Genomic DNA, 25,286 nt, shown 5'->3' with positions numbered 1-25,286 from the left:
TAGCTATTCCTCACATTTTATTCTTTTTCAAGATGATTTTAGCTATTCTACAGTTTGTACCTTTCCATGTAAATTTTAGCATAAGCTTACTGATACCTACAAAAAAAAAAAAAAAACCTTTTTGGGATTTTATTGGAATTGTGTTACACTTCCAGGTCAGTTTTGGAGAATTGACATCTTAACTATGTTTAGTCTTACAATCCGTGAACACAGTGCATCTCCACATTTATTTAGGTCTCTGTTTTTGTTTTTTTGGTTTTGTTTTTTAATCAGGGTATTCAAATTTTCAGCCTACACCTCCTGTATACATTTTGTCGCCTTCATATCTAAAAAGTTCATTTCCTTTGGAGCGACTGTAAATGCCATTATGTTTTAATTGTGATTTCCACCTATTTGCCAGGAATATATCAGTAGTGACTGAATAAGAGAGTGAGAACAGACATCCGTGCCTTCTTCCCAATCTTCAGAGCAAATGATCCTGTTTCATTATTATGTATCATGTTAACTTTAGATATTTTTAGATGCTCCTTTTTTTTTCAAGTTTTATTTATTTATTTTTGAGAGAGAGAGAAAAGAAGCACACACGTGCACACAGGAAGGGCAGAGAGACAGGAAGAGAGAGAATCCCAAGCAGGCTTTGCACTGTCAGAGTGGAGCCCAAAGCGGGGCTTGAACTCACAAACTGTGAGACGATGACCTGAGCCCTAATCAAGAGTTGAACGCTTAACTGACTGAGCCACCCAGGCCCCCCATTAGATGCTCCTTTTTTTTTTAAGTTAAGGAAATTCTATTTTATTTCTAGTTTGTTGAGAGTTTTTACTTATGAATTTATTATTTATAAAGAGAGTTAGAATTATGAATTGTAATTATGAGAGTTTCAGTATGAATTTGATTTTGTCAAGTACTTTTTCTGTGTCCATTATATGGTTATCTGATTTTTCTTCTTTAGCTCATTGGTATGGTGGATCATACTGATTGATTTCTGGATATTGAATCAGAGTTACATACCTAGAAATCCCCTTTAGTCATGGTATATATAAATTCTTTTTATACATTGTTTAACATGGTTTACTAATATTTTGTGGAGGATTCTTATGTCACATTTCATGAAAGGTACTGATCTTCAGTTCTCTTTTTTTATGTTATCTTTGGTTTGCATTTTCAAGATAATCCTGACCTCCTAAAATGAGTTAGGAACTGTTCTCTACTCTTCCATTATCTTGTAAGAGAGTATGTAAAGCTAGTGTTAATTCTCTTAAAGGTTTGATAGGATGTTCCAATAAAATTATCTGGGCCTTGACATTTCTTTTTCAGGAGCTTTTTCAGTACAAATTAAGTTTATTTAATACATACAGACATTCATATTATGTATTTCCTATTGGCTGAGTTTTGGTAGTTTGTAGTTTTTGAGAAATTGATTCATTTCTTCCAAGTTGTGAGCATAAAGTCAGTGACAGGATTTTCTTATTTTCTTGTTCCGGGCTGCAGGAACTGTGGTGATAGCTCCTATTTGAGTCCTTATATTGATGATTTGTGTCTTTTCCTCTTTTAACTTTGTGAGTCTTGCCAGAGCTTTATCGATTTTACTGATTTGATTCATGGAACCAATGTTTTGTTCTTTTGATGCTCTCTTTCGTTTTCCTATTTTAAATCTCATTGATTTCTGCTCTGATCTCTGTTATTTTGTTTGTTTGTTTGTTTCTGGTTGCTTAGGGTTTATTTTGCTGCTCTCTTCCAATTTCTTGAGCTAGGACCTTAGCTTATTGGATTGAGACCATTCCTTATTTGTAATGTCAGCCTTTAGTGCTGCTATGAATTTCCTTCTCAGTGCTACTTTAGCTGAATCCAATAATTTGATATGTTGTATTCTCACTTTCAATCAGTTGCTTTTTTTAAAATTTTTATTTAAGGGGTACCTGGTTGGCTCAGTCAGTTAAGCATCCAACTCCTGATTTTGGTTCATGGCATGATTTCACAGATCATCGGTTCAAGCCCCATGTCAGGCTCTGCACCGACAGCACGGTGCCTGCATGGGGTTCTATGTCTCCCCCTCTCTCTGTCCTTCCTCTGCTCTCCTTCTCTCTCTCTCAAAAAAAAAAAAATATTTATGACTTTATAGCTCATACATTATTTAATTTTTAAAAAAAATTTCCAAGTGTTTAGAGGTTTTCCTTGTCTGTCTGTTACTGATTTCTGTTTTGATTCGATTGTCAGGAACCATACTCTGTGCAACTTCATTTCTTTTCCATTTTGTTGGGGTTTGTTTTAGGACCCATGATATAGTCTATCTTGGTGAATATCTCATGTGTGCATGGAAAGAATGTGTATTCTGCTATTGTTGCATGGAATATTCTATAACTGTTCTTTAGATTCTATTGGTTTATGCTGTTGTTCATTTCTTCTATAGCTTTGCTGATTTTTGATCAGTTTCTGAGAGTGGGATGTTAATATCCCCAGTATTATCGTGGATATATTGATTTCTCCTTCAGTTATATCAATTTTTCCTTCATACAAATGGGAGCTCTGTTGTTGACTTTCTTAGAGATAGCATATGGTTGAGTCATGCTTTTTAATCCACTTTGTCATTATCTGCCTTCTCATTGGTTTGTTTGTTTTTTAAAGTTTATTTATTTATTTTGAGAGAGAGCGTGCACACGATCAGGAGAGGGGCAGAGGGAGAGAAAGAGAGAGAGAATCACAAGCAGACTCCATGCTCCATGCTGAGCCTGACATGGGGCTCGATCCCACGACAGTGAGATCAAGACCTGAGCCAAAATCAAGAGTCAGACGCCCAACTGACTAAGCCACCCAGGTGCCTCCTAACTGACATCTTTAAACCATTGACATTAAAGCAATTATTGATGTGTTAGGGCTTAAATCTGCCATGCTATTATGCATTTTCTCTTTGTTCCTCTGGTTCCCATTAGCAGTTTTTCTTATCTTACTTTCCCATGAGTTGCTTGAACATGTTTTAGGATTCCATTTTGACTTATTTATATTTTTTTGTTTGTTTTTAGTTCATCATTTGAAATAGTTTTCTTAATTTTTTTTTTCTGAGCACTACACCGTACATATATAATTTATCACAGTCTACGGACATCAACATTCTACCACCTTCAGTCAAGTGTAGAAATCTTATTTCCGTTTATGTCTTTTGAGCCTTTCCAGTTTTGAAATGTAATCATCTTAAACATTTCCTCTACATGCACTAGGTATCACATAATTATGATTTTTTTTTTTCAAACATCAAATGTGATTTTAAAGGGCGCCCAGGTGGCTCAGTCCGTGAAGCCTCCGACCTCGGCTCAGGTCATAATCTCATAGTTCGTGAGTTCGAGCCCTACATTGGGCTCTGAGCTGACAGCCTGGAGCCTGGAGCCTGCTTCCAGTTCTGTGTCTCCCTCTCTCTCTCTCTGCCTGTCCAGTGCTCACGCTCTCTCTCTCTGTCAAAAATAAATAAACATTAAAAAAATTGTTAAGAAATCGATTAAAAAAAATGTGATTTTAAAAAATCATGAGAGGGGCGCCTGGGTGGCTCAGTCGGTTAAGCGGCCGACTTCGGCTCAGGTCATGATCTCACGGTCCGTGGGTTCGAGCCCCGCTTCAGGCTCTGTACTGAAAGCTCAGAGCCTGGAGCCTGTTTCCGATTCTGTGTCTCCCTCTCTCTGACCCTCCCCCGTTCATGCTCTGTCTCTCTCTGTCTCAAAAATAAATAAATGTTAAAAAAAAAATTAAAAAATCATGAGAGAGATGGCCTAAACACATCTCCATGTTTACTCATTCTTTTTTCTTCTTCTTTCCTTTTGCAAGTGCTATGCTTTCTGCTGTTATCATTGCCCTTCTGTCTGAAGAACTTCCTTCGGCCATTCTTCCTTTCTTTTTTTTTTTTAAGATTTTATTTTTATTAAAAAAAATTTTTTTAATGTTTATTTTTGAGAGAGAGACAGAGACAGAGAGAGAGAGAGAGAGAGGTAGCACGAGCAGGGTAGGGGCAGAGAGAGAAGGAGACACAGAATCTGAAGCAGGCTCCAGGCTCCGAGCTGTCAGCACAGAGCCTGACGCGGGGCTCAAACTCACAAACTGTGAGATCATGATCTGAGCCGAAGTTGGACGCTTAAGCAACTGACCCACCCAGGCGCCCCAAGATTTTATTTTTAAGTAATCTCTACACCCAACCCATAACCCTGAGATTAAGAGTCACAAGCTCCACTGACAGCCAGACAGGCGCCCTCTGTTAGCCATTCTGTAAAGGTAGATCTAGCAGCAATAACTTCGTGTAGTTTTCCTTCATCTGAGAATATCTTTATTTCCTGTTCATTCTTAAGGGATATTTTCACTGGATACAGTTGATAACTCATTTTTTGAGCACATGAAAAATGTCATGTCACTTCCGCTTTCAGATGAGAAATCTGCTATCATTCAAATCGGTATGTCTATAGGTCATGAGTCATTTTTTCTTGGCTCCCTTCAAGATTTTTTCTTTTTCTTTAGATTTTTAATTTTCTTGGTATGTAGGGCTGTTTTTTCCCCAGCTTTTTTACTTGTGATGTGTCTTGTTATTGAGTGCTTTGAATTTATCACGTTTGGGGTTTGCTCAGCTTCTTGAATTGGTAGGTTTGTGACTTTCACCAGATTTGAGAAGTTTTCAGCCACCATTATTTCTTTAAATATTTTTTTCGGCTTCACGCTCTGGGACTTTAATGACATGAATGTTATGTGTTTTGCTATTGATACATAGGTCTCTAAGTCTCTTTATTTATTCTTTTAGTCAATTTACTCTGTTTTCCAGAAAGCGTGATTTCTATTGTTCTATCATTTAGTTCATTGATTCTTTCCTTCATCACATTTATTGCACTGTTGAGCCCATCCAGTGAGATTCTTTTTTTAATTGGTAGTTTGAAGTTCTACAATTTCCATTTGGTTCTTTTTTATATTCTCTATTTTTTCGTATATTAAAAAAATATGTTTGGGGCGCCTGGGTTAAGCATCGGTTAAGTGTCCGACTTTGGCTCAGGTCATGATCTCACGGCTCATGGGTTCGAGCCCCCGCGTCGGGCTCTGTGCTGACAGCTCAGCGCCTGGAGCCTGCTTCAGTTTCTGTGTCTCCCTCTCTCTCTGCCCCTACCCTGCTCATGCTACCTTTCTCTCTCTCTGTCTCTCTTTCTCTCTCAAAAAGAAATAAACACTAAGATTTTTCTTTATTTTATTGTTTAAAGAGTATTTGTAATTGAGCGTTAAAGCCTTTTTGTTTTACCCGCTCTCAAGTCCTTATCAAATAAGTCCAATGTTTTTGACACCTGCCAATTATCTTCTCTCATTCAGGTTGCCATTTTCTCTGTTCTTGGTATGATGAGTGGTTTTCCGTTGTATCGTGGACACGTTGTGTAGTATGTTAGGAGACGCTGGATCCTTTTAAATCTTCTGTTTTGGTAGAAAATCACATCGCTGGTATCACATGCATTCTGGCCCACGTTGTGGGCTGTGGTTCCAATATCAACTTAGTTTTCAGAGCCCTCACTACGCTGTTCCGGTCTACTTTGTTCCCCTGATGCTATGGGTATCCTTGCTGGTTCCCTTCTGGTGCCGCCTGCAGGGGCAGAAGATACTTCCTCAAACTGTCCAGTGGTGCTAGGCGGGGGGTGGAGACATCAAGCCAATAGGGCAGAAGCCACTTTCCTGGGCCTGCCCACCAGCAGCCTCGTGCTGGGTTCAAGGCGGGGTGGGCGGGGGGGGGGGTGCTTCTGCACCCACCAAAGCCAAATCTGCCACAGCACAAGGAGCTGGGAGAGGGCAAGCCTGGGAACCCTAGAGTCTGCGTATGGATTTTTTTTTTTATTCGTGGAGATCTTTTATAGAATTGAAATTTTATTTGCCTCTGGAGCCACATTTTCATTGGGAGTCAAACAATAGAGCTGCCACATTTCTGAAAACTGTTTCTCTAAACTCTTCAGCCAGACTCACCACGGTTTGCTCCGGGGAAGCTCTTTCTAGCTTGCCAGCGGCTTCTTTCATTCTCTCGTCTCAGACTGCTCTTCCTTGTTGGGGAGATCCAGTCTGGAGGAGAAACTCCTTCGCAGTTTCTTCTACTCCCTTAGAGCTTAAATGATCGGCATAGACGGTAAAGAATTTATCAGATTGGGGCGCTTGGGTGGCTCAGTCGGGTAAGTGTCCGTCTCTTGATTTCAGCTCAGATCATGACCGCACCGTTCGCAAGTTCGACCCCCACCTTGGGCTCGGCATTGACAGCACGGAGCCTTCTTGGGATTCTCTCTCTCTCTCTCTCTCTCTCTCCCTCTCTCTGCCCCTTCCGTAACTCTCTCTCTCACAATAAATAAATAAAAACTTTAAGAAGATTCATCCCGAATCTTATTTTAAAAAAAAAGAAAACTTTATCAGATTATCAGCTCTGTACAAAGTCAGTTAGAGAAATGCCATTCCCAGTTTCTAAAATACCTTGCCTCTGTGTTACATGATAGCTCCGGCTTAAAAAAGCACCCTTGTTGGGGCACCTAGGTAGCTCAGTTGGTTAAGCGGTTAAGTGTCCGACTTCAACTCTGGTCATGATCTCACAGCTTGTGGGTTCGAACCCCACGTCGGGCTCTGTGTGGACAGCTCAGAGCCTGGAGCCTGCTTCGGAGTCTGTCTCCCTCTCTCCGCCCCTCCCCCACTCATGCTCTGTCTCTCTCTTTCCCTCTCTCTCTCTCAAAAATAAGTAAACATAAAAAGAAAAAAAAAGCATCCTGGGCCTGAGTGAACACCCCTGAACTACTCCCCTCATACTATCATGTCTGGTTTTCCTTTCATCATCCTTACTCAAATGCCTTCCACCCCTCCGACCATCTGGTTTGAACATACTCGTATTTTCATATGTTAACTAACTTGAATCTAAATATGTTTTAAAGCCGTTAAAGAAAGCTATGTGTCCCCTTGCCAATTTAATTATACTAAAATGTGAATTAAAGAAAAGAGAATATCTATATTTTCCATGCTGGCCCTCATTGCCACCTCTGACCTCTCTAACACCGTGTCTCTGAAGCACACTATCTTTCTATTCCCATTGTTTCCTTGGCTTTAGTGCTGTCTGCTTTGTGAGTTCGAGCCCTGCATCGGGCTCTGCGCTAACAGTATGGGGTTGCTTGGGATTCTCTCTCTCTCTCTCTCTCTCTCTCTTTCTCTTTCTCTCTGCCTCTCTCTCTATATATCTTAAAACAAACATTTTTTTACAAGGTGTAGTGCTGTCTACAAGATTGTATTCATCGTCCGCCATCTTCTGTTAAACGCGAGGCCTCCCTTGTGCGTTGCCCATCCTTGCCACAATGACACGCTTACCTGAGGTCTGCCGTTGCGTTCCTGATGCTTTCCCAACACTTCTAACCTGGCAGTGCTCCACTCTGCACGTGCTCAGCGCCCAACCTCTGCGGCCACTCATTCATCCATTGAAAATTCATCTTCCAGCACGTCGCGTGTGGTCTACACCACATTGGTGCCAGAAGGCAGTCCAAGAAGCTTCCGGGCTATTTGGGGGAAACTGAGACATAAACAAGACACGGTTCAGGGAGATGGATGCCTCATCAAGCGGAAACCCAGGGCGATGTGGGGAGGCAGAGTGGGATCCCACCTAACCCAGGGGAGTCAGAGAATGCGTCCTGGAGCAGGAGGAGCTCCGCCGTGCTCCCCAAAGATGAGGGGGAATTAGTCACGCAGAAGGGAGGAGGCAGGGCCATGTACTCAGAGGAGATACATGGCCTGGAATCAGAAGGGTGTCACCACGAGTGGTCCGGCCTGACTCTTGGTCAGGGTCCACGTGGGGTGTGGTGTGGAGGTGTAGCCACGGGACAACTGGCTGGCAGGAGGTGAACAGGACAGTGGGCAGTGAACAGCCACTGGAGGGCTGAAGATAGGGAAGCGACTTGGCCAAGTTGTGTGTCAGAGTGCTCACCGAGGCCGCCGTGTGGGCCCCCCTTTTGGGAGGGGCAGTGCGGGGGACAGTCTGTGCTAGACGAAGCGTAACCAAGTGCCACTAACTAAAAAACCACCCAATCAAATAACCACTCCTCTTGCCTCTGCCAGAGCCATCTTGAGACCACCATGCATTAGACGATGCCAACGCAGAGGCATGTGCCCTGCAGGTGGCTGGAAGGATCATCAGCAGAATAGTAACGGTTCCACAGGTGATAGAAACTAGACGCGAGGTTCCTCTACACCGTCACCTACCACAAAGCAAAAAAAAAAAAAAAAAATGTGTTCACCACCCCTGCCTCCCTCCCCTGGGAGGCTCACCTATGATCCCTTTTGCCCTCACACCTGCCCTTGGAGTTCATTGCAAATGCATTTTTCCAAGGGCGACTGTCAGTGTAGGTTGATGAGGGAAGCTCAGGCCTTGGGGTTAGACAGACCCAGGGACACATGCCTGTTGTGTTGCCCTAACTTCTCTGAACACCAGGTCTGTACAAAGGGATAATCACACCTACCTTGCAGGATTGTGGGAAGCATTAGAGATGATAGAGGACAGTGCCTGGCACCGAGTAGGCCGGCTCCCCACCTTTGGATGCCCCAAAGTGGGGAGACAGCTGGAATGGGGAAAACACTGGAGTTAGAACCACCGTGGCCTCCTTTTGTAACACCCCAGACTGGAAACAGCTTGTCAACGGGGACGTTATCTGCAGGAATTGTGGCTCTTGTCTTTAAGGAATATCAGGCAGGGGCGCCTGGGTGGCGCCGTCGGTTAAGCGTCCGACTTCAGCCAGGTCACGATCTCGCGGTCCGTGAGTTCGAGCCCCGCGTCAGGCTCTGGGCTGATGGCTCGGAGCCTGGAGCCTGTTTCCGATTCTGTGTCTCCCTCTCTCTCTGCCCCTCCCCCGTTCATGCTCTGTCTCTCTCTGTCCCAAAAAAAAAAAAAAAAAAAAAAAAAAACGTTGAAAAAAAAAAAGGAATATCAGGCAGCTGTTAAAAGAATGGCCCAATCTCTCTCTACAAAAAAGACAAAAGACAAACAAACAAAAGACTGGAGGAATGTCCGTAGAAAATCACTCATTGCAGAAAGCAACGTGCTGTATTATATGTAATATGACGTCATCTGGGTAAAATCGAAAGAAAAAACAAGTCCATTCAGCAGGGTACGGGTTTGTCAGTTTCCACGAATAAGCAGGATGAAGGCCACACCCCAGAACGCCAGCAAAGCTTATGTCAGTGGGTTAGGACGCCAAAGAACTCAGGTCCCCTGAAGTCCCTGATGACAAGATCATTAACCTTTGCAATGCTCTCTATATTGTTTGATAAATTATATTAAGCAGGTTGTGTTTTTATAATTACATAATCTAAAGACAAAGAAAGCCAAAGCCTGAACCTGATTTCCAGATCTGCATCTCACGACCTGATAGGTTTTTCAACTTCTCCGAACCTCACCCACAGTTTATAAAGAGGCAACAAGCATCCTCCTCCCAAAGTTTTGAAATTTAAGTATGTTCACTCATTAATTCATCCGCCGAACGTCTCTTGAGAGCCCTCTACTTCCAGGCACTGGAAGGGGCTTTGGCAGTGAGCCTGGTTTAAGGACTGCACTCTTCCAACTGATGACGTGTGGCATGGGTGTTTGTGTGCCCAGCACACCAGTGAGTGACCGATGATAGCATTTCCTGGTTTGTGGGAAGAGGAGGATCGGGGGAAGACTTGGGGGTAGTGAGACATTGTGTCTTTACCCTCGACCTCACGGGGTAAAGACCTCACGGTCTTTACCCTCCCCTCACACAGAGGGGAATCGGACGCAGTTTGGGGCTCCCTGTTCTCTGCCTTCTACAATAGCCACCTTCTACCGGGGTTGTGTTTCAGATCCGAAGTCCAGGAAGAGAAAGACGGTTAACTGCTTCATGGTCATGGTGGCCATCTACCTGGTTCTCCTCACCGCAGGTGCCGGGCTGCTGGTGGTAAAAGGTAAAGAGATCTGGTGCTGTCTGGTGCTTCCTGGGCTGACAAAGGGCTCAGGTTTGAGCGAAGAGCCCTGGGGTCACCTGTGGAGAGAGAGTTCTTAGTCTCTGGGCAGCTACATTGATGGAGGGGGTGGGGAGTGGCCAGGGAGGAGTGTGTGTGTGTGTGTGTGTGTGTGTGTGTATGTATGAGAGAAAGAGACAGAGACATATTGATAGAGAGAGAGAGAAAGCACATGTGAACCTGTGTGTGTCTAGAGCGGTGAACAGTGCGATAACTTCACCCAGGATGTCATGTGTGTCTTTCATCAAGGATCCCCAGCGTCTGGGTGTGAAAGGGCTCTATTGAGCGGATTGTTCATTTTATTTTTATTATTTTTTAAATTTTTTAAATGTTTTTATTTATTTTTGAGAAAGAGAGAGAGACAGAGTGTGAGTTGGGAGGATCAGAGAGAGAGAGAGAGAGAGACACAGAATCCAAAACAGGCTCCAGACTCCAAGCTGTCAGCACACAGCCCCATGCCGGGCTCAAACTCATGAACCGCGAGATCATGGCCTGAGCGGAAGTCGGACGCTTCATCGACTGAGCCCCCCGGGGGACCCCCGGTTGTTCATTTTAACATGATCTTACTTTCAAAGTGTCCCCAGTCCAAATGTTAAGGTCATGAAGCAATTCCACCTGCAGACACAGAAGTCATGCAAGAACATCGTGTGCTCAGCTGTCATAAACATGTGTCACTCGCATATTAAGGTCTCACATGATTAGATCACACCGGTACATTAGTCATCATACGTTCACACCCAGAGTATCCAGGAAGGCTGAAGTTGATCGCGATGCTGTGGGTACATCCCTAGGCCACGCAGGAATATTCTATGATGTGTAACGTCATGCCCGGTATAAAGCACACATGTGCAAGGTACGGAAAGAGCTCTGTGCTCACGTTAGGTCCTCATAACACATGACATGTGTGTTTAGTATTCAGGACCCACAGAAGCCATGCACATATGACACAGGAATGTCAGGGACATGCTCACATGCCCGGGGCTTTAATGAGGTCCCTAAGAGAGTGTTGTGGGGTGGGGGTGGGGTGTCCAGTTCTGAATCTTCAGGAGCGGCTCTGGGCCCTGGAGATGCACTTCGCCAATGGAACGCTGGGCGCCGAGGACAACCCGTCCTTCTCTCTGCTCCAGTCAATGCCCATCCCGCACCTCCCTGGGGGCGCGCTGGGGCTACAAGTCTTACAGGCCCAGATCACCCAGGTCCGCACCAGGCAGGAGCATCTGCTGCGGAAAGTGGACAACTTCACTCGAAACCCAGGTTTGGCCCCCTCCCCTTGCACAGGGACCCTTCAGAGGATGGAAAGTAGGGGCTGCTGGCTCATGGGTAAGGGGATCTTTGGGCCTGAAAGTCCTTCCCCGGCAAAGAGAGCATTCCAGAACCCAGAGTATGAGACCCTGGGGCCCAAGACAAGGGGTGAGAGCCAAATGGACGGGCATGAGGTTACAGCCCCATCGGGGGCTGCAGACAGTGGGTCAAGAGCCTAGGGTGCAAGTGCCCTATCCAAGCAGAGTATGACCTCCGAGAGCCAGGGACCAGAGCAATCGGCCCAAGGCCAGGTCTTAGTCACAAAGCCCACAGATGGATCTAGAATGTTTGGGAAGGTGGGTAAAACACAGAGCCTGGGACGATTCCCAAGACCACTCCCGTGCAGCCAACTAATACTGGCTCGTGGCTGAAGAGAGCATCACGGAAGGCACCAAGCTGGTCCAGGTCACGTGGGAACCCTGGAGGGAGGGGGCAGTGGGCCTGCTGGGGAAGTGTGGTGGCTTGGAAGATAGGGCTGCGCACGGGAGAAAACAGAGTGGACGGTGGAGATGCCAGTGCCCTCCGCCTTCCCTCGGTCTTCCCTGGGCCAGGCGAGGCTGTCCGCCACTGCACCTGCCACCCTCTGGCTGTGCCCACGCAGGAAGAGCTGATCTGGGCCAAACCGGCTCCTAGGTGTGATCTGTTTGCAGCGTTCACACTGTGGCCTGGAGCTCCGGCTCTTCTGTCTCCAGAGACAGCCTTGGGGGCTGATTCCATGACGGTGGTTCTGTGCCCAGGGGAGCACATGCTGAAAGGACTCAGGGTCCAGGTGGGCAAATCCCTCCGAGGCTGCGTCGTGAGTGCAGACAGAGGCCGAGCCCTGATGTGAGGAGAGGTGACAGCCGTGGTAGATGGGTGGAGTCCAGGCTTAGCCACTCAGACACCGGGACCAGCCCTCTCTTCATTGACATACAAAGGTGGTGATCCACACGAGGGGCCCTGCCTTTAACCTGAGGCTCTTCCTTCGTGGGTTTGGCTCCAAGGTCTTCTGACCACACAGGGGAGACTCCGGGGGTCTCAACCTTCTCTCCACACTTCTGCAGCTCCCAGGGATCCACAGCTCTCCGGTGCAGACCACTACCTGCAACCAAACCAAAATGTTTCTCGAAAACATTCATTCCTGGAAAATACCCGAGCGTTGGGCCCCTGTTGTCCAAATCCCCCGTTTGCCTGAAGCCCCTGCTCCTCAGCCCCAAGGGCACACAGCCTTCCAGCTCTGAGCTGGGTGCGCCCGCCCGGCCCAGCCTACAACCCTCTCTTCTCCCCTTGCAGAGCTGTTCGGGATCAAAGGGGAACGAGGCGCTCCAGGTACGTTCGTTTCCGCTCTGACCCACGTCGCCCGCTCCCCACAGCCTTCCCCCAGGGGCTCCTGGGCCTGTGCTTTTCTGGGCCTCAACCCCAGCTTACCTCCCACCGGCCTCCAGAGCCCCCCTACAAACTCACTGGTCCTCAGTCGGGTCTGCTCTCTGTTCCCTGACCGTGCTGGGACTCCCAGCCTCTGGGCCTCTACCCTGCTCCTTGCCTGAAATGAGAAGTGACCTCTCCCTCCACCGCGCCCAGCCGATTCTAAGCCATCTTCCGAGGCCAACCTACGTGCATCCCCCCTGCTCCTTCTCCTCCTGGCGTCCCTGCTGCCCATGCAGGACTCCCCCTCTGTCTCCCATAAGCACTGATTCCAGGGCTGATTACCCAACACCTAGCTCGTCTCCCCACCTTGCCGTGATTGTTGACAGGGCCGCACAACTCGCGTCTCCTAGAGCACCGTAATGACATGGGGGAAGGGGTGGACCGTAACGGGAGGGGCAGCCTCTAATCCCAGGTCTGCTGCTTACCAGCTGTGTGACTTGGGGCCAGGTACTTAACTTTTCTGGACCCTCAGCCACTCACTGGTGTCAAAACTAAGGGAGACAATTGGGCTCACTCCATAAGGATGCTGGAAGATTCATGGGAAGTGGCGGGCCACGAATGTCTGACAATGGCAAGTGCTCTCTGAGGACAACCTCCTCGGCTGCTTTCTCTTTCTCCTTGAACACACTCGGGTTTCGTTGCACACGTGTGCACACGCTTCATTCACGTCCTACTCCTTTCTGTCACCTGAGTGGTTGAAATTCCACCTGGAAGATAAGGGTACACAGCCTTCTTGGGACAAAACTCCTTGGCTTCAGAATCTTTCACGTATGGCCCAGATCATGCTGCTGGCCAGGAAGAGTTGTGTTGTTTATTTTTTAATGTTTATTTATTTATTTTTGATAGAGAGATTGAGAGAAAGAGAGAGAGAGAGAGAGAGAGCTCGCGCGTGCGCACAGGGGAGAAAGGGAGAGAGAGAATTCCAAGCAGGCTCTGTACCACCAGTGCAGAGCCGGATGCGGGGCTTGAACCCACGAACCGTGAGATCATGACTTGAGCTGAAACCAAGAGTCAGACACTTAACTATTTGAGCCACCTGGGCGCGCCCCTGCTGGCCAGGAAGAGTTTTGAGGCAGCAGAGTTTTGAGTGTGCACTGTGTGACTATCACACCGGGACAAACAGTGGCTCCCTCTGGAGCTGGGTGGCCTTGAACCAGTCACTTAACATTTCTGAGTTCTGTGTTCTCCCCTCGCAGCAGGGGATAATCCCAGGACCTCCCGGGATTGGTGCGAGAATTAAAATGATGAAGGTAAACATGCTTAGTCCAACGCCCAGCTCAGAGGAAGCATTCGATAGTGTCGTTGCTGTTATCTGTTGTTACTATTTGCTTTGTTATTTTCTGGGGCAGATTGAACGCGCTAATTCCGGGGCAGTCCCGGCCTGACTGAACGTCGTCTCCTCCCTTCCAAGGAGATGCTGTTCCAACAGCTTCTACCGCCGTAGCCAACATGATGGGGGCTTACACCTCTTGTCAACCCAGTGGGTTTAGTCTGACGTTTAAAATCTGCTCCATCACCCGCCCCAGGCCCAGTGCTCCAGGAACAAGACACAGAGCCCAGCTCACCCTCAGGGTGGAGAGCGTCCTCCCTTCTGTCCCTCTGTCTCCGTCTCTCTCTCTGTGTGAACGTATACACAGTCGCTGACATACAGTGGCTCCAGTTACGATTTCTTAACTTTACCACGGTGCCAAAGTGATACACATTCAGCAGGTACTGTACCTTGAATTTTGAATTTGGATCTTTTCCTGGCTAGCGACAGGCAGGACGATGCTCTCTCGTGAAGCTGGGCGGGGCAGCTCCTGGTCGCAAACAACCACGCCGCTGACAACCACTCTGTCCCCAGACAGCCATCCTGACCCTCACTTTCAGTACACTAGTCAGGAAGTTACATGACAGGGCCAACACCGTGTTATAAAGTGGGCTTGCGTGAGATGACTTTGCCCAACTGTAGGCTGATGTCAGTGTTCTGAGCATGTTTACGGTGGGTGAGATTGAGCTGTCACGGGCATTAATGTTTAGGTGCATTAAATGCATTTTCGACTTAGCATATTTTCAGTTTATGTTGTGTGTATCGGGACCTAAGCCCACTGTGAGTCAAGGAAGATTCTGTACGTGTATGTATGTATATAATCTCCAGTACTCTCTCTCCATGTCTCTTGAAGCCTCTCTCTGTCTCTGACTACCTCTTTGTCCCTGTCTTTCTCTCTCTTCTGGAGCCCAGAAACCAGAGGCTGGAAACTGATTCTAGCAGCTGGAGCTCAGCAACGCCCCCACTACCAGTACCTTCCCAGCGTCCCCCACCACCCTGGCCCACCCAGGGGAGGCTGCAATCTCTCTCCCCTCCCCCATGGCCTGCTTCGCCTGGCTAGGGCTCCCCAAAGGCACATTTTCCTGCAAAGGCCCCTGGTGACCAATAGGTGGATCCCAGAGGATGTTTGGGTGCAGGGCTCAGGATGACCGGTTTGGCCCTGAGGCAGCCTGCCGAGAAACTGCACTCTGGCCCAAGCTTCCAGAACAGCGGGGATGGAGAGGGGAGCTGCACCTAAGTCAAGTTTGGGGAAAGGGTGATGTGGAACCCACCCACACCTCTTTCCCTCCCCTGTGTGTTCTGGACTTTCCAACAAATATTTACTGAAAGCCTCTTAAGGACCAGGCAACGTCCAGCCACTGGGAACGCAGACATAAAAAGACAGACAGAACCCCTGCCCCCAGGGAAGCATGATTTGGTTCCAGCCCCTTCTGCTCTGATAGACTGGGACAACTCCCTAGGTAAGGAGGGCACAGAAAGGGCCTAACCCCGGCACGTGAAGGGGTTTCCCAGAGAGACCTAGTGGCCTTGACCTGGGTATGAGCAGAAGGTGTCAGGAAATATGGGTTCCAGACAGAGACCCACATGTGCAAAGGCCCTGAGGTAGGAAGGGGGTTTGGTGAGCGTAGGAAGGCAAAGAAGGCAGACCCACGTGCTGGAGTGCAAGAACCAGAGGAGCAGAGGTGGAAGACAGGCTAGGAGCGGCGGGGACGAGGCCGGCCTGGGTCAGGGGAGGTGAAGGGGGCACCCCTAGCTACGTATTTTGGTTGACTCCTCATGCTAACCCCAAGTGGCTGCTGCTATTACCCCCGTTTCACAGATGAGGAAGCAGGCTCAGAGGGACGTTGACTTACTCAAGCTAACTCAGGCAAAGTTGGAGGGGCAGAGTCGGACTCCGCAGCCTGAGTCCCGTTCCCGCCCCGGGGGCCAGGCCACCGCAGCAGGGCTGGTACAGCCTGTGTAGCCTGTGGTGGGAAGGAGCCATACTGACGGGCATAGGATCCTAGGGACTCGCCTCAAAAATTCCCCTGAGGGACTGGACCTGTCCTATCAACAAGTGGGGCGCTACTCCTAAAGGGCCAGGGGCCGGAGCCTCTGGCCTTGAGCCCTGTACTCGCAGGGTCTCTGGAGTTCTTGCCTCTTTCCTTTGGCTGGTAAGTGTAGCCAAAGCTCACTTTCCCTGGGTTTTTACCGTGTCCCATGACCCCATGTGGTCCCCTGAGGACCCTGTGAGGCAGGTGGCGGCATTCCCATGTGACATGGGAAAACGGGCTAGGCCGTGTGAAAGGCTGGTCAGTGGGGGCCAGCGGTCAGAGCCTGAACTGATTCTCCAGTGCTCTTCCCTGAGATTTGTGTGAGAGGGACCCTAGTCCCCTGCTCTGCTTCCTTGCTTCTGCCCACCCCACCCCCCGTCTTGTGCACGTAGGAGAGATATGGCATCATGGGTCCCACCAATCAGACTGGGGTTCTACCCTGAAGTAGAAAGCATGTAAGAGGCCTTGTCATCGTGGTGCCCTGACACGGGGATAGGCTTTGCCATCGGGAGACCTGGAATCTGCTGGCCTCTCTCCACATGTGTGAGCTCAGGCAAAGCCACGCCTCTCAGAAAGTCACCCCCCTCGTGGAGATGTGGGGGACGAGCCACGGCCTGAGTGTTTTTCTCTCATGAAAATTCATTCGTTGAAAACCTAACATCCGAAGCGACAGTGTTAGGAGGTGGGGTCTTTAGAAGGGGATTCAGTCCTGAAGGCAGGGCCCTCCTGAATGGGATCAGTGCCCTTATCAAAGGGACCCCAACGAGCTCCCTCAGCTCCCCACCGTCGTGTGAGGACACAGTGAGAAGTTAGTGGTCTGCAACCCAGAAGAGGGCCCTCTCCAGAACCCGACCACACCAGCTCTTGGATATAGGACCTTGTGCTTCCCGCCTGCAGGACAGGGAGAAATGAATGTCTGTCGTTTCAAAGCCACCCGCCCTGCGGTGTTTTGCTATAGCAACCCGAACGGACTAGGACAGGACGTCCCGCGCTCCCGGGGTGCTGTGCGTCTCCAGCCTGCAACACAGCCCTGGGAAAGGGACAGAACCGCGCGCAAGGTGCAGCAAAAGTAGGTTCCGTTTATCCAGAGCCTGCCTCCGGGACAGCCCTGCAAAGCTGGCATATTAGCCCCATTTCACTGACGAGCAAGCTGAGGCTCAAAATGAGGGAGAGATTCGCACGAGGTCTGTGTGACGCAGCCTCCCTCGGGTGACGTCATCGATACGACTGCATTTCGCCTGTTAGGCCCTGAGCTTCTTGTAGGAAGGAGCCCTGCCTTTCCTTTTCTTGCCCACACCGTTTGGCCCGCTCTCGGTGCTCAGTGACAGTTCGTTGAATACATAAAGGTGTGTAAGTGGCCTTGTCACCCCACCTCGTGAGTTGGCCCCTTGGTGTCTGTGCCCCTCTTCTTCAGGTCTTCCAGGTCAAAAGGGGCCCAGGGCATGTCTGGCATCCCTGGCCTGCAAAGGCCATCGGCTGAGAGGGGGACTGAGGGGACTGAGGCATGCCAGGGAGCAGCAGATACAAGCGTCTGTCTACTAGCCCCGTAATCCTTTTTCTCCTCCTTGTCCAGGCCACGTTCTGAATTCCTTTTCCTTTCCAGGCCTCCCGGGACTCCAAGGCCCGCCTGGAATCAAGGGAGAGGCAGGTGGGCAGGGGCTGGGTGAGTGCGCGGGTGGGGGGAGTCAGGAGGCAGGGGCCTGGCTCATTTACACCTTTGTGTCTAACAACTCAGCCTTTTCTTTCCTCTCTCTCTCTCTCAATCTCTCTTTTTCTTGCTGTTGTGAAGGGTGAATGTTGATACTGTTGGGGTGTCTGTGTGTGTGTGAGAGACAGAGAATGAGACAGACTGAAGCCCTTCCTTCCCCTCGTGCTGGGCCCTCGCCCCCTCCTACAGGCTCTAGAACATCAGCTGACGAAAGAGCCTGGAACACTGTGACTAATTCTTCTTTCCTTCTCCGCAGGCCTCCAAGGACCCAGTGGCGCTCCAGGGAAACAAGGAGCCCCTGGTAACGCATGTTTCCCCTGCCTGGGCTCAGCCCTGCCTTGGCTGAGGTGCTGAGCCAGTTGCCCGGGTCCCCCCACCTCCACATCCCCACCCACAGCCCCAGGGGGTCGGTGCCCTCCCACAGTCCTCTGCTCTGGAGTCTTACGGTGCCTCATCGAGACACCCAAGAGATGACCTAACATCCCCCGGACTTCTTCCAGAGGCCCCTTTCTTTTCTTTTCAAAATGCCTCCTGCCCCACTGCTGAACAGCCCGTGGGCGGCTCCTGAGTCCTCCTTGGGAGGGCGGCAGGAGCCCATCTTATTGGCCATTCTCTGCCCAGGCACCCCAGGACGGCAAGGAGAGAAGGGCAGCAAAGGTGATGGGGGACTCGTTGGCCTGAAAGGCGAACCTGGGGCTAAAGGAGACAAAGGAGACCTGGGCCTCCCAGGTAAGGGCCTGGTGGGGGTGTTGGTGCTTGTGGGGGAGGGGCTGAGGGGGAGCTGGGCCCCGACCCTCTGTAAGCATGTCTGTTTGGTCCCACTGAGGGCAGGGCTGTGCTCTGCTTCCCCCAGGAGCACATGTGTCCCATCCGTCCAGGTGAGCAGAGGCCAGGAATGGAGAGCTGAGAGTAGCATGGGTGGGGGGAGACACAACGTGATGCCAGGCACAACCGGTGACAAGTGAGGACACAGGCCATGCGACAAGCTCTGAGGAGAGGACGGCGAGGGGTGGCAGTGGGACGTGAGATGGGCACAGGGCAGGAGGGGAGACTGGCTGGCAGGGAGGGTGAAAGGGCTGATTCCAGAAGCAGGTGCTACGTCAGAACCATTTGGGGCCCTTGTTCAAAGTGCAAGAGTCTGTGTTTCAAAGGCCTGGATGATTCTGATGCCGGAAGTCTGGGGGGCACGCTCTGAGAAGCGCTGCCCCAGGGGCTCCGGCCACGACAGAGCACTTTTCGCGCCCCTTGTCGCTTGGCCTCTGGAAGCCCCCTCGGGTGGTTATGGGGTACAGTAGAGGGGGGATGAGGGCCGTGCGGCTAGAAGGCTTGACGTCGCCCCTGCTCTGCACCTGTCCACGTGTGCCTCTAGGCACGTGACTTAACCAGCGGAGGCTTAGTGTCTTCATTTCCGAAAAGAATGGCCATTAAAATGATAACAATCAGGGGCGCCTGATTGTTGAAGTTGAGCCTCCAACTTCAGCTCAGGTCACGCTCTCACGGTCTGTGAGTTCGAGCCCCTCATCGGGCTGGCTGCCGTCAGCACAAAGCCTGCTTCGGGTCCTCCGTCCCCCGCCCCCCTGCCCCTCCTCCACTCGTGCCCTCTCAGGAATAAATAAACATATATATAATAATGAAATTATGCATACTTTGTAGGGCAGTCCCTAGAGATCATGTGTTCAAACTCTCTGCCACATGGTTAAACACTAAACAAATGATAACCGTCCGTATGAATGATGTTAGGGATCCCTTAAGGTAGAAAGGGAAGGACTTCAGTTCTAAGGTCAGACACATCTGGGTCCTCGTATGGCTCACTAGCTGGGCAACCTTGGGCAAATGACTTGACCTCTCTGATCCACAACTTACTCAGCTGTAAGAGGGGGATAATAAAAGCAACCTTGAATAAGGATTGAGTTACAACTGGAGTAGAAGACAGAAGATGCATGGCACTGTACCTACGAATAGGAATTATTCACATTATCAGATACTGGGGTGCACGCTTCAGGAAGAGGGCCCTTACAGGCAGGTGTCAGCCATCCTGAAGAATGAGGAGCCGTGATCAAAGGTATCAGGAGAGCCAGTTGTGCTGAGATGACCGGGAGGGTTGGGAGGGGGGGGCATCTGTGCACCCGGCGGATGGTTAGACAGTTGACCTCTGACGGCGATTCCAAAGGCTGCTCTCCGTAGTTCTCTACGTAACAGGAAAGGGAGGCCCAGACTTTCTCAAGGTGGCCCTGCCAGCCCCAGGGGAGGGGGTGACAGCCAGCACTTTTGCCTGTGGAGTCTGCGCCCTACTGTTTTCCCTCCCACACTCATCCAGCGCCCCAGATTTGCAGATACCCGACACCGGGGTGGGCCCCCCCCCCCCCCCCCGCCCACACTCGGCCTGGAAAAGCTGTGGTTGGCGAGGGGAAATGCGAAAGTTTCAATTCTTCAGAAATCAGGACTCTGACCCACCCCTCCTCTTCCCAAATTTCCTCTCCCAAGATCGCAAGGTCTCTTTCACCCGCTGTTTTCCTAAGCCCCTGCTGGCAGACAGGGCTGGCACGAGGGGCCCCGCTCCAGTGGTCCTGAGGCTTTGTGGTCTTTGTCCCCGCTAAGGGGTAATGTCCCTGGGGAAGGGCCAGGGGACAGGTGCGTTTTCCTCACCTTGCCTTGAGCTGTGATGGCAAAGTTCTGACACCAGACGGCAGCTGATGTTCATCTGGTAGGGCTAGACTCTGGGCCTTTCACCGAGAACGCCCTGCTTCCCAAGGCCGCCCCCTTTGATGGAGACACGGCAGTCATAGCCACACACAGCCACACACAGACTCGGGCCCAGAGCACGCTCCCGAATCCTCGGGCAGCCTAAGGATTCCCATAACATGGTGGTTCCGGCCTGCCCGGGGCAGTCGGGCACCAACATATTCCTCCAGGGAAGTAATTCCTAGTCCCATCTGCCAAATGCCATTTGTCCCTTCTGCCAAAGCGCACACCTTGAATGAGCAAGGATCGCCTTCTTTGGGGCTTGCCCCTGAGGCCATAAGCGATCTCAGCTAGAACCGAGTTCTTTCTGATTGTTTTGTTTCCCGTCAGGGAATAATCATCCTTCAAGTATCTAAACCACCTGAAAGAAGCTACTTCTTGAGCCTTGCCCCTAACGTCACCCCACGCTTAGACCAGAAAGCTTCGCGTGACCCGTGACTCTCCCCCCCACCTCCCGCCCCCCGCTGCTTCAGACCTCTCTGTCTCCTTTCCCAACGCACAGGAGGGAAGGCTGCTATCCCTCTGCGTCCTCCCAGCTCTGATATCGGGAAGATAGTGGAGTGGAGCCTTTTAACCAAATTCCATCCCAATAAGCCTGTCCCAGGGCTGAGGGAACTGCCGGGATGGGACTTTGACTAGCTCCAGGAACACCAGCCAAGCCAGGGGGCCGCTGATGAACAGACCCAGCCTGGCACGGCTAGCGAGGGTGTGCAGCCTGCTCGGGAGCCAAGCCCGCAGACTGGGAAGAGGTTGGCAGGCCCCATGCGAGGAGTCTCCCCCAATTGATATGCGCCATGCAGCCGCAGAAAGGAGGAGGGAGCAATGGAGGACCGAGGAGAGGACAGGCTGGGACAAGCCTCGAATGCTGATGACAAGTGGAAAATTTGAGACCTTGGGCACCAGGAAAGGCTGTGGCTGGAGCACTGGCAGGAGTCCGAGCTGCTGCAATGTTTTCCTCTCCACTCATGCCTTCACGTTTCTATTCTCGGCACTTGGGATCGGCATTCTGGAATATTCAGGTTTCAGTTTGGGAGGCTTGAAAAAAAAAAAAATTCCCCAAATGCAGACACTAAAATGAGCTGGGCAGCGCTTAGCTCAGCCTGGGCTGTGGTCCCTCCCAAGGGGACCAGCGTGCTGACCAGGGTCCTGAGAGCCTGGCTTCTGGGCCTTCGGCTGCACGCCAGCCTGGCTCCATGACCTCGTCTATTTCTCACGCGTTTCCATCTGGTCTCTGGGGCAAGATGGTGTGCTCCTTGAGGCCAACCACTGTATCTTCCACTTCTGGGAACCAGGTAGGCGGAGCCCAAGGAGTTTGAGTTTGGATTTTGGGTGGGACAGCGTCATCGGGACCTGGCTGCCGGCTGCGTCCTCCTCCGTGCCTGACCACAACTCCTTGGTTTTTCAGGAAGCAAGGGAGACATGGGCATGAAAGGAGATACAGGGGTCATGGGACCCCCCGGAGCCCAGGGGAGCAAAGGTGACTCAGGGAAGCCAGGCCCCCCAGGTAAGAGGCCGTCCACCGGCCTGTCCATATTCCCTTTTTCTCTGGCAGGCTGAGCTAGAGGGGAACAAAAATCTCTAAAAGTCCTTCTTCATTTTAGGTGCGGCTGGATCTCCTGGAATGAAAGGAGACCAAGGTAAGAACTCTGGGGATCCAGACATCATTCGAGCTGCTACTGTCCCTGGGCAAAGTCAAGTCCGGGACACGACTCCACTGTCTTTAGTTTCATTGTAGTGTTAACCCAGAGCACGTGGGGGGTCTCTGAAAACCGGGCCCCGCCTGGGAGGAACAGGCTCGATTGGCATTCCCCTTAGACCTTTGCCGCAGTCCGCCATGCAGGGGTGTGGAGCCCACACCCACGACCGGGGTGCCTAGGGAGTCCGCGAGCCCCAGGCACTGCAGAGTGATGGTAACGATGAACACACGGCTCAGGCTGTAACTTTTCTCCTACTAACTGGGCTCGCTCGTGGCTTCTAAAGGGAGATGTGGAAAACTGCCCAGGGAACATGCACGCTGGTAGGAGGTACACGTGTCACAGCCGAGAAGACAGATGAGCCGAGGGGTGGGCAGCCAGCTCTCTGCCGACCACCCCCAACCTTGCAGCTGTCACTTAACTTGCAGGACAACCTGGAGCGCAGGGTCTTCCCGGCTCTCCGGGCGCAGCAGGATCCCCAGGTGCCAAGGGTGAGCCCGGCAGCACTGGCCCCCCTGGGCTGACAGGTGAGGTCCTTGGCCCTGCCGTGGGCATGGGGAGTGGTGTCTGAAGAGCCACAGAGCCCAGCCCTCATGCTCTCCGGACATCTGTTGTACAGGACCACCAGGGATACCCGGGACGCCAGGAGCCGACGGCATGAAGGGAAGCAAGGGGGACTCAGGTAACGGAGGGTGTGGGTAGGGGGTGGATGGGTGCTGGGTAGATAGGGAGGAGCACTGCCTCAGGGGGCCCCCCAGTAGGAGGCACAGAGTCTCCTGTGCTCTGGCCCCTGAGGCACCCCGATTAAGGACACCTCCCTCTGTCAGGGCCCTTTTAGCTCAGAGCCCTAGGGCTGTCCTCTCTCTGCCCAGCATCCCTGAAAGGCCTCAATGCCATGACCAAACCTCCACCATTAAAGAGAAGAGAAGGGCAGCTGGCCCTCAATGTCCCCTGGCCTGCCTTCCGGCTGTGTGCGTAGTTTCTATTCTCTCCTGCTGACCTGCAGGGGGGCCCCCAGGGTCAGGGCTCTGAATGTGGGCAGGAGGTGTCAAGAAACCCCTTCCTGCACGTTGTCCCAGAGGGACTCGGGCTGGGAGGAGGAACCCACGTAATCAAACTCACAGTGACTACAGGATGAACCTTCATGCCAAATTCGTCTAGGTTACAAAGCATCAAACCAGTGCGGTCTGCTTTGCGAACCTCTACGCCAATTTTGTCGCGTCCCTAAGTCTGAGCGCCTACAGTGGTCTAGAAAGTGTGGGCCACTGTGTTGGGCGCTGGGTCACTGTGATGCGTAAGACCTGCTTCCTGGCCTCACACATACAGGCTGGTGCAGGAGACAGGCACACAGACTGTTGCCAGGATGTGCCAGGCACACTGTGTTGTGGGCTTTTGCATGGAGAAGTGAGACGTGACAAATGCCCTTTAGAAAGCCAAGCGCAGCCTGGAATGTGGTAGCAGCTCAAGGTTATGGCTGTGGACAGCCTTCTGTGGCTCCATCCTCCGCCCGAGCAGAAGGTCCTGCCGGGTTAGACAGCCCGATGCCCTCAGGCAGAGTGGTGCACAGACCCACACCAGGGGCACGTCCTCTCCGTGCTCGCTGATCAAGTGGTTGACTGATGGATGGATTGATTCCTTAAACAAATGTGACTTAACTCAGCTAACTGCTTCAGTCTCACAGTGTCCCCTGTCTGGCAGGGGTGGTGAAAGGCAGCGCAGTCCGGGAGTGATGTAAGAGCTTGAGCTGAGTCTCATGGAATGAGTGGAGCTTGGCCATGGTGAGGAGGGGATGGGAAATCTAGAGAGCGGGAACAGAGCAGGCAAAGTCACAGAAGAATGAGGGAGGGCTCTGTAGGCTGATGTCCCTAGCATTTAGGGTTGAGATGTGAGAGAGGGTCAGGAGCTCTGGCCAGAGGGATAAGCGGGGCCACCTCCTGGCTGGCCCTGGACTCTGGGCCTTCAACCATCTCGGCTTTTCTGAAGATTATTAGGAGCCATGGCGCAGGCCGCTATAACACCCACTGCCCTTCCAGTCCATCCAGCCCCGGAGTCAATTTCTTGTTTATGCACTATGTGTCAGTGTGGGCAGGGGACCTGCTCCAGGATGCCATATAGATGCCACCTGAAGGCAGCCAGCAAGGTTTCACCTTCTAGAAAGGCTCCATCTGGGTGTGGGGGTCAGATGCCCCTGACTTGTTGGCTGTTTCCTCCTGATCATATATATTTTCATCTTCCCTGGTCCCAGATTTTAGGGGGTCTGAATTTAGGGCCTGAGGCTGCCCTCTCCCTGAGTTTTTTGTTTGGCTTCATAGTGATGATGGCTTTTATCCCTCGGCTATAAGCAATGAGTCTCTGTCCCCACCTGTCCACACCCTTCCCCCACTGCCAGACCAAAGGTTCTTAACTAAGCAAGGGTATTAGGGGTAAAGCATGGTTTTACGCACAGGGAACACTGTGCCTACTCCCCAGCCCCCAACTTGTGTCTCCCACTGTCTGAGGGTATGGAATTCTGCCCTGTAGTCCACGTCCTGGGAGGGTTTACATAGTAAAAGCCCCTCTTGATAATGAGCTTTTCTGTGACAACACAGTGGGAGCGGCACTCTTGTGAGTACAATTTCACAGGAACTTGCCCAGACTCGAGGGGCCAGGAGAAGACACAGCCAGGGCCAGAACCCAAACCTGGCCGACCCAACGCCCATGGACTTACCCACTGCACTCCATCATGCTGTCTCTCTGCCCAGGCAGCCTGAACGTGCCCCCTGCCCCCCATCAGGCGCTCTGATGAGCAACACCTTCTCTCTCCATCCCAGTCCAGGGAAGATTAGAGCTGAGGCTCCAGCAGGTTCTTCCACTCTGAGAAGGAAACATGAAGTTCTCAGGCCCTGTTACGGCTCTTCGTTATTTACCCCCAAACCCACCTCCCTTACAGCAGAGAGACAGTTGGCCCTTAGCCTGGGGATCATTTTAACCCCATTATCAAGTTCCTGTATATTTGCTGAGCACCTTTTTGGGGATTTCCATCGATCAGGCCTACTGGTGAATACCAACCGGGCACATTCTAAGGGTTCTTCCTTAGTTCTGGCTCCCCAAGTAAACATGGTGAT

At 51.0% G+C, this 25,286-nt stretch overlaps 1 protein-coding gene across 1 annotated transcript in view; it reads left to right on the top strand.

Annotated features, from left to right (window-relative positions):
* Positions 1–25,286, top strand: part of MARCO (macrophage receptor with collagenous structure) — a 40,228-nt gene that overhangs the window by 4,237 nt on the left and 10,705 nt on the right. Inside the window, exons 2-11 of the mRNA XM_015541598.2 lie at positions 9,829–9,930; positions 11,020–11,241; positions 12,562–12,597; positions 17,642–17,686; positions 18,003–18,047; positions 18,368–18,475; positions 21,894–21,992; positions 22,090–22,125; positions 22,611–22,709; positions 22,802–22,864. Coding sequence (XP_015397084.2) covers positions 9,829–9,930; positions 11,020–11,241; positions 12,562–12,597; positions 17,642–17,686; positions 18,003–18,047; positions 18,368–18,475; positions 21,894–21,992; positions 22,090–22,125; positions 22,611–22,709; positions 22,802–22,864 — 855 coding nt within the window. The remainder of the gene's footprint in view (positions 1–9,828; positions 9,931–11,019; positions 11,242–12,561; positions 12,598–17,641; positions 17,687–18,002; positions 18,048–18,367; positions 18,476–21,893; positions 21,993–22,089; positions 22,126–22,610; positions 22,710–22,801; positions 22,865–25,286) is intronic.

The sequence above is a fragment of the Panthera tigris genome, chromosome C1, assembly GCF_018350195.1.
Source record: "Panthera tigris isolate Pti1 chromosome C1, P.tigris_Pti1_mat1.1, whole genome shotgun sequence".
NCBI classification, from domain to species: Eukaryota; Metazoa; Chordata; class Mammalia; order Carnivora; family Felidae; genus Panthera; species Panthera tigris.
The sequence above is the reverse complement of the archived record's forward strand: the minus strand, read 5'-3'. Positions and strand labels throughout refer to the sequence as shown.